Source organism: Salmo trutta, unplaced genomic scaffold (genome assembly GCF_901001165.1).
Source record: "Salmo trutta unplaced genomic scaffold, fSalTru1.1, whole genome shotgun sequence".
NCBI lineage: Eukaryota > Metazoa > Chordata > Actinopteri > Salmoniformes > Salmonidae > Salmo > Salmo trutta.
In genome coordinates, this window is record NW_021823104.1 from 273,390 (window position 1) to 289,934 (window position 16,545).

A 16,545-nucleotide genomic window follows, 5' to 3' on the forward strand; every position below is an offset into this window, starting at 1 on the left:
TGGTTATAGTAACATAATGGTTATAGTAACAGAATGGTTATAGTAACAGAATGGTTATAGTAACAGAATGGTTATAGTAACAGATGATGGTTATAGTAACAGATGATGGTTATAGTAACATAATGGTTATAGTAACAGAATGGTTATAGTAACAGATGATGGTTATAGTAACAGAATGGTTATAGTAACAGAATGGTTATAGTAACATAATGGTTATAGTAACAGATGATGGTTATAGTAACAGAATGGTTATAGTAACAGAATGGTTATAGTAACAGAATGGTTATAGTAACAGATGATGGTTATAGTAACAGAAGGGTTATAGTAACAGATGATGGTTATAGTAACAGAATGGTTATAGTAACAGATGATGGTTATAGTAACAGATGATGGTTATAGTAACAGAATGGTTATAATAACAGATGATGGTTATAGTAACAGAATGGTTATAGTAACAGATGATGGTTATAGTAACAGAATGGTTATAGTAACAGATGATGGTTATAGTAACAGAATGGTTATAATAACAGATGATGGTTATAGTAACAGAATGGTTATAGTAACATAATGTTTATAGTAACAGAATGGTTATAGTAACAGATGATGGTTATAGTAACAGACGATGGTTATAGTAACAGAATGGTTATAGGAACAGAATGGTTATAATAACAGATGATGGTAATAGTAACAGAATGGTTATAGTAACAGAATGGTTATAGTAACAGATGATGGTTATAGTACCAGAATGGTTATAGTAACAGAATGGTTATAGTAACAGATGATGGTTATAGTACCAGAATGGTTATAGTAACAGAATGGTTATAGTAACAGAATGGTTATAGTAACAGATGATGGTTATAGTAACAGATGATGGTTATAGTAACAGATGATGGTTATAGTAACAGAATGGTTATAGTAACAGATGATGGTTATAGTAACAGAATGGTTACAGTAACACATGATGGTTATAGTAACAGATGATGGTTATAGTAACAGATGGTAGTTATAGTAACAGATGATGGTTATAGTAACAGAATGGTTATAGTAACAGAATGGTTATAGTAACATAATGGTTATAGTAACAGATGATGGTTATAGTAACAGAATGGTTATAGTAACAGAATGGTTATAGTAACAGATGATGGTTATAGTAACAGAATGGTTATAATAACAGATGATGGTTATAGTAACAGAATGGTTATAGTAACAGAATGGTTATAGTAACAGATGATGGTTCTAGTAACAGACGATGGTTATAGTAACAGAATGTATAGGAACAGAAGGTTATAATAACAGATGATGTTAATAGTAACATATGATGGTTATAGTAACAGAATGGTTATAGTAACAGATGATGGTTATAGTAACAGATGATGGTTATAGTAACAGATGATGGTTATAGTAACAGATGATGGTTATAGTAACATAATGGTATAGTAAACAGAATGGTTATAGTAACAGATGATGGTTATAGTAACAGATGATGGTTATAGTAACAGGATGGTTATAGTAACAGATGATGGTTATAGTAACAGAATGGTTATAGTAACAGAATGGTTATAGTAACAGATGATGGTTATAGTAACAGAATGGTTATAGTAACAGAATGGTTATAGTAACAGGATGGTTATAGTAACAGAATGGTTATAGTAACAGAATGGTTATAGTAACAGAATGGTTATAATAACAGATGATGGTTATAGTAACAGAATGGTTATAGTAACAGAATGGTTATAGTAACAGAATGGTTATAGTAACAGATGATGGTTATAGTAACAGACGATGGTTATAGTAACAGAATGGTTATAGGAACAGAATGGTTATAATAACAGATGATGTTAATAGTAACAGATGATGGTTATAGTAACAGAATGGTTATAGTAACAGATGATGGTTATAGTAACAGATGATGGTTATAGTAACAGGATGGTTATAGTAACAGATGATGGTTATAGTAACAGATGATGGTTATAGTAACATAATGGTTATAGTAACAGAATGGTTATAGTGACAGATGATGGTTATAGTAACAGATGATGGTTATAGTAACAGGATGGTTATAGTAACAGATGATGGTTATAGTAACAGAATGGTTATAGTAACAGAATGGTTATAGTAACAGATGATGGTTATAGTAACAGAATGGTTATAGTAACAGAATGGTTATAGTAACAGGATGGTTATAGTAACAGAATGGTTATAGTAACAGAATGGTTATAGTAACAGAATGGTTATAGTAACAGAATGGTTATAGTAATAGATGATGGTTATAGTAACAGAATGGTTATAGTAACAGAATGGTTATAGTAACATAATGGTTATAGTAACAGATGATGGTTATAGTAACAGATGGTGGTTATAGTAACAGATGATGGTTATAGTAACAGAATGGTTATAGTAACAGAATGGTTATAGTAACAGATGATGGTTATAGTAACATAATGGTTATAGTAACAGAATGGTTATAGTAACAGATGATGGTTATATTAAGTAAACAGATGGTTATAGTAACAGAATGGTTATAGTAACAGATGATGGTTATAGTAACAGATGATGGTTATAGTAACAGATGATGGTTATAGTAACAGAATGGTTATAGTAACAGATGGTGGTTATAGTAACAGATGGTGGTTATAGTAACAGAATGGTTATAGTAACAGAATGGTTATAGTAACAGATAATGGTTAATGTAACAGAATGGTTATAGTAACAGAATGGTTATAGTAACAGATGATGGTTATAGTAACAGAATGGTTATAGTAACAGATGAAGGTTATAGTAACAGATGATGGTTATAGTAACAGATGATGGTTATAGTAACAGAATGGTTATAGTAACAGATGATGGTTGTAGTAACAGAATGGTTATAGTAACAGAATGGTTATAGTAACAGATGATGGTTATAGTAACAGAATGGTTATAGTAACAGATGATGGTTATAGTAACAGAATGGTTATAGTAACAGAATGGTTATAGTAACAGATGATGGTTATAGTAACAGAATGGTAGTAAATGGTTATAGTAACAGAATGGTTATAGTAACAGATGATGGTTATAGTAACAGATGATGGTTACAGTAACAGAATGGTTATAGTAACAGATGATGGTTATAGTAACAGATGATGGTAACAGGTAGATATATAAAGTGCGTGTGTGTCTTACCAACGATAGTGGAGAAGCGTCTGGTAGGTTCCTTGCCAGTCACCAGCTTGTAAAGGTCCGGATAATAGAACTCAATACTCTCCAGGAAAACCACATAACCTCGTTCTCCTTTACCATGAAGAATGTCTAGCAGACGCCCTATACACACACACACACACACACACACACAACACACACACACACACACACACACACACACACACACACACAGATATACACACACACACACACACACACCACACACACACACACACAGACACACACCACACACACACACACACACACAGATATACACACAAACACACACACACACACACACAACACACCAACACACACACACACACACAGATATACACACAAACACATACACACAAACACACACACACACACACACCACACACACACACACACAGATATACACACACACACACACACACACACACACACACACACAGATATACACACAAACACACACACACACACACACACACACAGATATACACACAAACACATACACACAAACACACACACACACACACACACACACACACACACACACACACACACACACACACACACACACATACACACAGATATACACACAAAACACACACACACACACACACACACACAGATATACACACACACACACACACACACACACACACACACACACACACACACACACACACACACACACACACAGATATACACACACACACACACACAAACCACACACAAACACACACACACACACACACACACACACGTCCAGGGGAGAAAGTAGATTTAATTTCTTGTTATACCTTTTAATGTGTAATCTGATTGATAAAACAATCTGCAATAGAATCTTCATTTATAGACACACCCTCCTGCTTTATAGACACACCCTCCTGCTTTATAGACACACCCTCCTGCTTTATAGACACACCCTCCTCCTTTATAGACACACCCTCTTCAATTATAGACACACCCTCCTGCTTTACAGACACACCCTCCTGCTTTATAGACACACCCTCTTCATTTATAGACACACCCTCCTGCTTTACAGACACACCCTCCTCCTTTATAGACACACCCTCTTCCTTTATAGACACACCCTCCTCCTTTATAGACACACCCTCCTGCTTTATAGACACACCCTACTCCTTTATAGACACACCCTCTTCATTTATAGACACACCCTCCTCCTTTATAGACACACCCTCTTCATTTATAGACACACCCTCCTCCTTTATAGACACACCCTCTTCATTTATAGACACACCCTCCTGCTTTATAGACACACCCTCCTCCTTTATAGACACACCCTCCTGCTTTATAGACACACCCTCCTGCTTTATAGACACACCCTCCTGCTGGTACTCCCTGTCTATAACCATGTCATTGCCTGGTATCCCTACACATTGACTCAGTACTGGTATCCCCTGTCTATAGCCATGTTATTACCTGGTACTCCCTGTATATAACCATGTTATTACCTGGTACTCCCTGTATATAGCCATGTTATTACCTGGTACTCCCTGTCTATAGCCATGTTATTACCTGGTACTCCCTGTATATAACCATGTTATAACCTGGTACTCCCTGTATATATCCATGTTATTACCTGGTACTCCCTGTATATAGCCATGTTATTACCTGGTACTCCCTGTATGTATATAGCCATGTTATTACCTGGTACTCCCTGTATATAGCCATGTTATTACCTGGTACTCCCTGTATATAACCATGTTATAACCTGGTACTCCCTGTATATATCCATGTTATTACCTGGTACTCCCTGTATATAGCCATGTTATTATCTGGTACTCCCTGTATGTATATAGCCATGTTATTACCTGGTACTCCCTGTATATAGCCATGTTATTACCTGGTACTCCCTGTATATAACCATGTTATAACCTGGTACTCCCTGTATATATCCATGTTATTACCTGGTATCCCCTGTATATAGCCATGTTATTACCTGGTACTCCCTGTATATAGCCATGTTATTACCTGGTATCCCTGTATATAGCCATGTTATTACCTGGTACTCCCTGTATATAACCATGTTATAACCTGGTACTCCCTGTATATAGCCATGTTATTACCTGGTATCCCTGTCTATAGCCATGTTATTACCTGGTACTCCCTGTATATAACCATGTTATTACTTGGTATCCCTGCACATTGACTCAGTACTGTTGGAAAAGGACCCATAAGTAATCATGTCACTGTTAGTTTACACCTGCTGTTTACGAAGCATGTGACAAATACAATTTGATTTGACTTGTGGTTGACCTTAGAGACCAGCAGTAGAGAGGTAACCTACCTGTGAGGTTGACCTTAGAGACCAGCAGTAGAGAGTTAACCTACCTGTGAGGTTGACCTTAGAGACCAGCAGTAGAGAGTTAACCTACCTGTGAGGTTGACCTTAGAGACCAGCAGTAGAGAGGTAACCTACCTGTGAGGTTGACCTTAGAGACCAGCAGTAGAGAGTTAACCTACCTGTGAGGTTGACCTTAGAGACCAGCAGTAGAGAGTTAACCTACCTGTACGGTTGACCTTAGAGACCAGCAGTAGAGAGGTAACCTACCTGTACGGTTGACCTTAGAGACCAGCAGTAGAGAGGTAACCTACCTGTACGGTTGACCTTAGAGACCAGCAGTAGAGAGTTCAAGACCTCGTCTTCGTCCTGTTCGTCCAGAACCTTACATTGGCGCAGGTAGGGGGTCAGTTTACCAGGAGAGATGTATCGGCTCAGGATGTAGCGGTTATTCTCCACCGACTCCCACAGAGACTCGGTGTCCTCAGCTCCGTTCTCCATCTCTACACACACATGCACGCACGCACGCACGCACACACACACACACACACACACACACACACACACACACACACACACACACACACACACACACACACACACACACACACACACAGAGAGAGAGATACAGACAGACAGACAGACAGACAGTGAGTGATTTAGGTTTACCATATCCATCTCTCTCTATATACAGCGCCTTGCAAAAGTATTCACACCCCTTGGCATGTTTTCAATTTTGTTGCATTTCAACCTGTATTTTAAATTGATTTTTATTTGGGATTTCATGTAACGGACAAACACAAAATAGTCCAAATTGTTGATGTGAAATGAAAAAAATAACTTGTTTAAAAAAATTCACCAAAAAAAAACAACTGAAAAGTGGTGTGTGTATATGTATTCACCCCTAAATAAGATCTGGTGCAGCCAATTACCTTCAGAAGACACATAATTAGTTCAATAAAGTCCACCTGTGTGCAGTCAAAGTGTCATATGATCTGTCACATGATGTCAGCATATATACAGTTAAAGTCAGAAGTTTACATACACCTTCGCCAAATACATTTAAACTCACTTTTTTCACAATTCCTGACATTTAATCCTAGTAAAAATTCCCTGTTTTAGGTCAGTTAGGATCACCACTTTATTTTAAGAATGTGAAATGTCAGAACAATAGTTGAGAGAATGATTTATTTCAACTTTTATTTCTTCCATCACATTCCCAGTGGGTCAGAAGTTTACATACACTCAATTAGTATTTGGTAGCATTGCCTTTAAATTGTTTAACTTGGGTCAAACGTTTCGGGTAGCCTTCCACAAGCTTCCCACAATAAGTTGGGTGAATTTTGGCCCATTCCTCCTGACAGAGCTGGTGTAACTGAGTGAGGTTTGTAGACCTTGCTCGCACACGCTTTTTCAGTTCTGCCCACAAATGTTCTATAGAATTCAGGTCAGGGCTTTGTGATGGCCACTCCAATACCTTGACTTTGTTGTCCTTAAGCCATTTTGCCACAACTTTGGAAGTATGCTTGGGGTCATTGTCCATTTGGAAGACTCATTTGCGACCAAGCTTTAACTTCCTGACTGATGTCTTGATGTTGCTTCAATATATCCACATCATTTTTCTACCTCATGATGCCATCTATTTTGTGAAGTGCACCAGTCCCTCCTGCAGCAAAGCACCCCAACAACATGATGCTGCCACCCCCGTGCTTCACGGTTGGGATGGTGTTCTTCAGACTTGCAAGCCTCCCCTTATCGTCCTAACATAACGATGGTCATTATGGCCAAACAGTTCTATTTTTGTTTCATCAGACCAGAGGACATTTCTCCAAAAGTAGGATCTTTGTCCCCATGTGAAGTTGCAAACCGTAGTCTGGATATTTTATGGCGGTTTTGGAGCAGTGGCTTCTTCCTTGCTGAGTGGCCTTTCAGGTTATGTCGATATAGGACTCGTTTTACTGTGGATATAGATACTTTTGTACCTGTTTCCTCCAGCATCTTCACAAGGTCATTTTGCTGTTGTTCTGGGATTGATTTGCACTTTTCGCACCAAAGTACGTTCATCTCTAGGAGACAGAACGTGTCTTCTTCCTGAGCGGTATGACGGCTGCGTGGTCCCATGGTGTTTATACTTGCGTACTATTGTTTGTACAGGAGAACGTGGTACCTTCAGTCATTTGGAAATTGCTCCCAACTATGAACCAGACTTGTGGAGGTCTGCAATTTCTTTTCTGAGGTCTTGGCTGATTTCTTTTGATTTTCCCATGATGTCAAGCAAAGAGGCATTGAGTTTGAAGGTAGGCCTTGAATTACATCCACAGGTACACCTCCAATTGACTCAAATGATGTCAACTGGCTTATCAGAAGCTTCTAAAGCCATGACACCATTTTTTTTAATATTCCAAGCTGTTTAAAACCTGTTGGGGCTAGGGGGCAGTATTTACACGGCCGGATAAAAAACGTACCCGATTTAATCTGGTTACTAATCCTACCCAGTAACTAGAATATGCATATACTTATTATATATGGATAGAAAACACCCTAAAGTTTCTAAAACGGTTTGAATGGTGTCTTTGAGTATAACAGAACTCATTTGGCAGGCAAAAACCTGAGAGATTCCTTTACAGGAAGTGGCCTGTCTGACCATTTATTTGCTTTCTTTGACATCTCTTCCAAAAACTAAGGATCTCTGCTGTTATGTGACACTTCCCACGGCTACAATGGGCTCTCAGAGCCCGGGAAAAACCTGAATGACGTAATTCAAAGCCCTGGCTGAAACACACAAGCGCTTTTGCTAACTGGTCTATCAGAGGACAAAGGGCTTCATGCTCGTGCACTGTCCGCCCCCGTCTTTCTGTTTTTCCCTCTATTTACAGACACGCAGATTCCCGGTCGGAATATTGTCGCTTTTCTACGAGATAAATTGCATAAAAATTGATTTTAAACAGCGGTTGACATGCTTCGAAGTACGGTAATGGAATATTTAGAATTTTTATGTCACGAAATGTGCCATGCGCACGACCGTGATTTACCATTCTGATAGTGTCTAGAATGCACGAACAAAACGTCGCTGATGGAACATAACGATGGATTATTTGGGACCAAACCAACATTTGTTATTGAAGTAGAAGTCCTGGGAGTGCATTCTGATGAAGAACAGGAAAGGTAAGACCATTTTTCTTATAGTAAACATGATTTTGGTGAAGGCTAAACTTGCCGGGTGTCTAAATAGCTAGCCCGTGATGGCTGGGCTATGTACATAGAATATTGCAAAATGTGCTTCATCCGAAAAGCTATTTTAAAATCGGACATATCAAGTGCATAGAGGAGTTCTGTATCTATAATTCTTAAAATAATTGTTATGCTTTTTGTGAACATTTATCGTGAGTAATTTAGTAAATTGTTAGTAAATTCCCCGGAAGTTTGCGGGGGGTATGCTTTTTCTGAACGTCACATGCTAATGTAAAAAGCTGTTTTTTGATATAAATATGAACTTGATTGAACAGACATGCATGTATTGTATAACATAATGTCCTAGGTGTGTCATCTGATGAAGATCATCAAAGGTTAGTGCTGCATTTAGCTGTCTTCTGGTTTTTGTGACATTATATGCTAGCTTGAAAAATGGGTGTCTGATTATTTCTGGCTGGGTACTCTGCTGACATAATCTAATGTTTTGCTTTCGTTGTAAAGCCTTTTTGAAATCGGACAGTGTGGTTAGATTAACGAGAGTCTTGTCTTTAAATAGCTGTAAAATAGTCATATGTTTGAGAAATTGAAGTAATAGCATTTCAAAGGTTTTGAAAATCGCGCCACAGGATTCAACTGGCTGTTACGTAGGTGGGACGATTTGGTGCCACCTAGCCCAGAGAGGTTAAAGGCACAGTCAACTTAGTGTATGTAAACTTCTGACCCACTAGAATTGTGATACAATGAATTATAAGTGAAATAATCTGTCTGTAAACAATTGTTGGAAAAATGACTTGTGTCATGCACAAAGTAGATGTCCTAACCGACTTGCCTAAACTATAGTTTGTTAAAACAAGAAATGTGTGGAGTGGTTGAAAAACGAGTTTTAATCACTACAACCTAAGTGGATGTAAACTTCCGACTTCAACTGTATATGTTGAAGAGGGTGGAGCTCAAGCTGCATCCCTGTCTCACCGCACGGCCCTGTGGGAAGAAATGTGTTTTTTGCCAACCTCTTACATCTAGATGTTCCGCTAGCGGAACATCTGCTCCAATATCCAATGATGGGCGTGGCGCGAAATACAAATTCCTCTAAAATCCGAAAACTTCCATTTTTCAAACATATGACTATTTTACAGCTATTTAAAGACAAGACTCTCGTTAATCTAACCACACTGTCCGATTTCAAAAAGGCTTTACAGCGAAAGCAAAACATTAGATTATGTCAGCAGAGTACGCACAATCTCGCCCATGCGCACGCACAGTCCGGTGCGAGCGATCCCAGCCCCTCGCAAGTGCCGTGCTAGAGTGGGCTTCCAGCCTGGAAGGAGGATGCCTGCGTAGCGCATCTGGCCACCGGTGCGTCTCCTGGGCCCAGGCTACCCTACGCCTGCTCTACGCACGGCAGCCATCAGGCCTCTGCACAGCCCAGTTCGCCCTGTGCCAGCACTCCGCCCGTGCAGGGCTACTGTAACTACCCAGCCAGGACGGGTGGTGCAGGCTGTGCGCTCCAGACCTCCAGTGCTGGTTCATGGCCCGGTGTATCCAGTTCCTGCTCCTCGTACTAGCCTCAAGGTGTGTGTCCCTAGTCTGACGTCTCCAAAGCCAGCACCACGCACCAGGCCTCCAGTGCGTCAGTCCAGTCCAGTACGTCCTGCTCCTACTCCTCGCACTAGCCCTGTGGTGCGTGTAAATAGTCTGGCGTCTCCAAATCCAGCCCCACGCATCAGGCTTTCAGTGCGCAGTCCCCGTCCAGAGCTTCCGGCGACAGTTCCCAGTCCAGAGCTTCCGACGACAGTTCCCCGTCCAGAGCTTCCGGCGACAGTTCCCCGTTCAGTGCTTCCGGCGACGTCCTACAGTCCGGAACCGAGAGAGACGTCCTACAGTCCGGAACCGAGAGAGACGGCCTACAGTCCGGAACCGAGAGAGACGGCCTACAGTCCGGAACCGAGAGAGACGGCCTACAGTCCGGAACCGAGAGAGACGGCCTACAGTCCGGAACCGAGAGAGACGGCCTACAGTCCGGAACCGAGAGAGACGGCCTACAGTCCGGAACCGAGAGAGACGGCCTACAGTCCGGAACCGAGAGAGACGGCCTACAGTCCGGAACCGAGAGAGTCGGCCTACAGTCCGGAACCGAGAGAGACGGCCTACAGTCTGGAATCGGCGCAGTCAGAGTCGCCCTCCAGTCCGGAGCTCCCAGAGTCGCCCGCCAGTCTGAGGTCTCCAGCGATGCGCATCAACCCGAGGTCTCCAGCGACGCGCCTTAGCCCTGAGCCTTCAGCGGGGGTGGACAGGTTAGGTTGGGGACTAAGCCTGAGCCACCTCCGTAGTAGGAGGATTGGGGAGGGGGGGTGTAGCACAAGAACCGTCGGTGACGGTGGCCACCCTCCCTTCCCTCCCTTTAGTTTGGGTTTATTTTTGTGTTTTTTATGTTTAGGTGCATCCGGGTTCTGCACCTTTGGGGGGGGTACTGTCACGTCCTGACCAGTATAAGGGGTTATTTGTTATTGTATTTTGGTCAGGACGTGGCAGGGGTGTGTTTGTTTTGTGTTGTCGGGGTTTTTGGGTAGTGTTCTATGTTTTGTATTTCTATGTTCTATTTTCTAGTTATTCTATTTCTATGTTTAGTTTATTGTTTTTGACCTTCAATTGGAGGCAGCTGTTCCTCGTTGTCTCTAATTGAAGGTCCTATTTAGTAGGGGTGTTTTTCTATGGGTTTTGTGGGTAGTTGTTTCTTGTTTAGCTGTGTGCCTGACAGGACTGTTTTCGTCGTTCTTTTTGTTCAGTGTTCATTTATTTAATAAAGAAGAAAATGAGCATTCACATCCCCGCTGCATTTTGGTCCAATCACTACGACGCCCGTGATAGAACAACCCCTCTTTTACGCTGCTGCTACTCTCTGTTCATCATACCTGCATAGCCACTTCAATCACATCTACATGTACATACTACCTCCATCAGCCCGACTAACCGGTGTCTGTATATAGCCTCTCTACTGTATATAGCCTCTCTACTGCTACTCTCTGTTCATCATAAATGCATAGTCACTTTAACCATATCTACATGTACATACTACCTCAATCAGCCTGACTAACCGGTGTCTGTATGTAGCCTCTCTACTGTATATAGCCTCCCTACTGTATATAGCCTCCCTACTGTATATAGCCTGTCTACTGTATGTAGCCTCTCTACTGTATATAGCCTCCCTACTGTATATAGCCTCCCTACTGTATATAGCCTGTCTACTGTATGTAGCCTCTCTACTGTATATAGCCTCCCTACTGTATATAGCCTGTCTACTGTATATAGCCTCCCTACTGTATATAGCCTCTCTACTGTATATAACCTCTCTACTGTATATAGCCTCTCTACTGTATATAGCCTCTCTAGGCTCTCTACTGTATATAGCCTCCCTACTGTATATAGCCTCTCTACTGTATATAGCCTCTCTACTGTATATAGCCTCTCTACTGTATATAGCCTGTCTACTGTATATAGCCTGTCTACTGTATATAACCTCTCTACTGTATATAGCCTCTCTACTGTATATAGCCTCTCTACTGTATATAACCTCTCTACTGTATATAGCCTGTCTACTGTATATAGCCTCTCTACTGTATATAACCTCTCTACTGTATATAGCCTCTCTACTGTATATAGCCTCTCTAGGCTCTCTACTGTATATAGCCTCTCTACTGTATATAGCCTCTCTACTGTATATAACCTCTCTACTGTATATAACCTCTCTACTGTATATAGCCTCTCTACTGTATATAGCCTCTCTACTGTATGTAGCCTGTCTACTGTATATAACCTCTCTACTGTATATAGCCTCTCTACTGTATATAGCCTCTCTACTGTATATAGCCTCTCTACTGTATATAGCCTCTCTAGGCTCTCTACTGTATATAGCCTCGCTACTGTATATAGCCTCTCTACTGTATATAACCTCTCTACTGTATATAACCTCTCTACTGTATATAGCCTCTCTACTGTATGTAGCCTCTCTAGGCTCTCTACTGTATATAGCCTCTCTACTGTATATAGCCTCTCTACTGTATATAGCCTCTCTACTGTATATAAACTCTCTACTGTATATAACCTCTCTACTGTATATAGCCTCTCTACTGTATATAACCTCTGTACTGTATATAGCCTCGCTACTGTATATAACCTCTCTACTGTATATAGCCTCTCTACTGTATATAGCCTGTCTACTGTATATAACCTCTCTACTGTATATAGACTCTCTACTGTATATAACCTCTCTACTGTATATAACCTCTCTACTGTATATAGCCTCTCTACTGTATATAGCCTCTCTACTGTATATAGCCTGTCTACTGTATATAACCTCTCTACTGTATATAACCTCTCTACTGTATGTAGCCTCTACTGTATATAGCCTCTCTACTGTATATAGCCTCCCTACTGTATGTAGCCTCTCTACTGTATATAGCCTCTCTACTGTATATAGCCTCTCTACTGTATATAGCCTCTCTACTGTATGTAGCCTCTCTACTGTATATAACCTCTACTGTATATAGCCTCTACTGTATATAACCTCTACTGTATATAACCTCTACTGTATATAACCTCTACTGTATATAGCCTCTCTACTGTATATAACCTCTCTACTGTATATAGCCTCTCTACTGTATATAACCTCTACTGTATATAACCTCTCTACTGTATGTAGCCTCTACTGTATATAGCCTCTCTACTGTATATAACCTCTCTACTGTATGTAGGCTCTCTACTGTATATAGCCTCTCTACTGTATATAGCCTGTCTACTGTATATAACCTCTCTACTGTATATAGCCTCTCTACTGTATATAACCTCTCTACTGTATGTAGCCTCTCTACTGTATATAACCTCTCTACTGTATGTAGCCTCTCTACTGTATATAGCCTCTCTACTGTATATAACCTCGCTACTGTATATAGCCTCGCTACTGTATATAGCCTCTCTACTGTATATAACCTCGCTACTGTATATAACCTCTCTACTGTATATAGCCTCTCTACTGTATATAACCTCGCTACTGTATATAGCCTCGCTACTGTATATAGCCTCTCTACTGTATATAACCTCGCTACTGTATATAGCCTCTCTACTGTATATAACCTCGCTACTGTATATAGCCTCGCTACTGTATATAACCTCTCTACTGTATATAACCTCTCTACTGTATATAGCCTCTCTACTGTATATAACCTCTCTACTGTATATAGCCTCTCTACTGTATATAGCCTCTCCTACTGTATATAACCTCTCTACTGTATATAGCCTCTCTACTGTATATAGCCTCTCTACTGTATATAACCTCTCTACTGTATATAGCCTCTCTACTGTATATAACCTCTCTACTGTATAGCCTTCTGCTCACTGTATATAACCCTCTACTCCTGTATATACCTCTCTACTGTATATAACCTCTCTACTGTATATAGCCTCTCTACTGTATATACCGCTCTACTGTATATAAGCCTCTCTACTGTATATAGCCTCTCTACTGTCTATAGCCTCTCTATAGCCTCTCTACTGTATATAGCCTCTCTACTGTATATAGCCTCTCTACTGTATATACCTCTCTACTGTATATAGCCTCTCTACTGTATATAACCTCTCTACTGTATATAGCCTCTCTACTGTATATAGCCTCTCTACTGTATAGAACCTCTCTACTGTATAGCACCTCTCTACTGTATATACCTCTCTACTGTATATAGCCTCTCTACTGTATATAGCCTCTCTACTGTATATAAGCTCTCTATAGCCTCTCTACTGTATATAGCCTCTCTATAACCTCTCTACTGTATATAGCCTCTCTACTGTATATAGCCTCTCTACTGTATATAACCTCTCTACTGTATATAACCTCTCTACTGTATATAACCTCTCTACTGTATATAACCTCTCTACTGTATATAACCTCTCTACTGTATATAGCCTGTCTACTGTATATAACCTCTCTACTGTATATAGCCTCTCTACTGTATATAGCCTCTCTACTGTATATAGCCTCTCTACTGTATATAACCTCTCTACTGTATATAGCCTCTCTACTGTATATAACCTCTCTACTGTATATAACCTCTCTACTGTATATAACCTCTCTACTGTATATAACCTCTCTACTGTATATAGCCTCTCTACTGTATATAACCTCTCTACTGTATATAGCCTCTACTGTATATAGCCTCTCTACTGTATATAACCTCTCTACTGTATATAGCCTGTCTACTGTATATAACCTCTCTACTGTATATAACCTCTCTACTGTATATAGCCTCTCTACTGTATATAACCTCTCTACTGTATATAACCTCTCTACTGTATATAACCTCTCTACTGTATATAGCCTCTCTAGGCTCTCTACTGTATATAGCCTGTATACTGTATATAACCTCTCTACTGTATATAGCCTCTCTACTGTATATAACCTCTCTACTGTATATAACCTCTCTACTGTATATAGCCTCTCTACTGTATATAACCTCTCTACTGTATATAACCTCTCTACTGTATATAACCTCTCTACTGTATATAGCCTCTCTACTGTATATAACCTCTCTACTGTATATAGCCTGTCTACTGTATATAACCTCTCTACTGTATATAGCCTCTCTACTGTATATAGCCTCTCTACTGTATATAACCTCTCTACTGTATATAGCCTCTCTACTGTATATAACCTCTCTACTGTATATAGCCTCTCTACTGTATATAACCTCTCTACTGTATATAACCTCTCTACTGTATATAGCCTCTCTACTGTATATAACCTCTCTACTGTATATAGCCTCTCTACTGTATATAGCCTCTCTACTGTATATAACCTCTCTACTGTATATAGCCTCTCTACTGTATATAACCTCTCTACTGTATATAACCTCTCTACTGTATATAGCCTCTCTACTGTATATAACCTCTCTACTGTATATAGCCTCTCTACTGTATATTTTTGTATTTTATTTCACCTTTCTTTAACCAGGTGGCCAGTTGAGAACAAGTTCTCATTTATAATTGCAATCTGGCCAAGATAAAGCAAAGCAGTTCGCCACATACAACAACACAGAGTTACACATGGAGTAAAACAAACATACAGTCAATAATACAGTAGAAAATAAGTCTATATACAATGTGAGCAAATGAGGTGAGATAAGGGAGGTAAAGGCAAAAAGGCCATGGTGGCAAAGTAAATACAATATAGCAAGTAAAACACTGGAATGGCAGATTTGTAGTAGAAGAAAGTGCAAAGTAGAAATAGAAATAATGGGGTGCAAAGGAGCAAAATAAATAAATACAGTAGGGGAAGAGGTAGTTGTTTGGGCTAAATTATAGATGGGCTATGTACAGGTGCAGTGATCTGTGAGCTGCTCTGACAGCTGGTGCTTAAAGCTAGTGAGGGAGATAAGTGTTTCCAGTTTCAGAGATTTTTGTAGTTCGTTCCAGTCATTGGCAGCAGAGAACTGGAAGGAAAGGCGACCAAAGGAGGAATTGGCTTTGGGGGTGACCAGAGAGATATACCTGCTGGAGCGCGTGCTACAGGTGGGTGCTGCTATGGTGACCAGTGAGCTGAGATAAGGCGGGGCTTTACCTAGCAGGGTCTTGTAGATGACCTGGAGCCAGTGGGTTTGGCGATGAGTATGAAGCGAGGGCCAGCCAACGAGAGCATACAGGTCGCAGTGGTGGGTAGTATATGGGGCTTTGGTAACAAAACGGATGGCACTGTGATAGACTGCATCCAGTTTGTTGAGTAGGGTATTGGAGGCTATTTTGTAAATGACATCGCCGAAGTCGAGGATCGGTAGGATGGTCAGTTTTACGAGGGTATGTTTGACAGCATGAGTGAAGGACGCTTTATTTTGCGA

At 40.3% G+C, this 16,545-nt stretch overlaps 1 protein-coding gene across 1 annotated transcript in view; it reads right to left on the reverse strand.

Moving 5' to 3' along the window:
• Positions 1-16,545, reverse strand: part of LOC115188867 (caspase recruitment domain-containing protein 11-like) — an 85,643-nt gene that overhangs the window by 53,476 nt on the left and 15,622 nt on the right. The window contains 2 exon segments of the mRNA XM_029747693.1: positions 3,163-3,300; positions 5,788-5,976. Coding sequence (XP_029603553.1) covers positions 3,163-3,300; positions 5,788-5,976 — 327 coding nt within the window.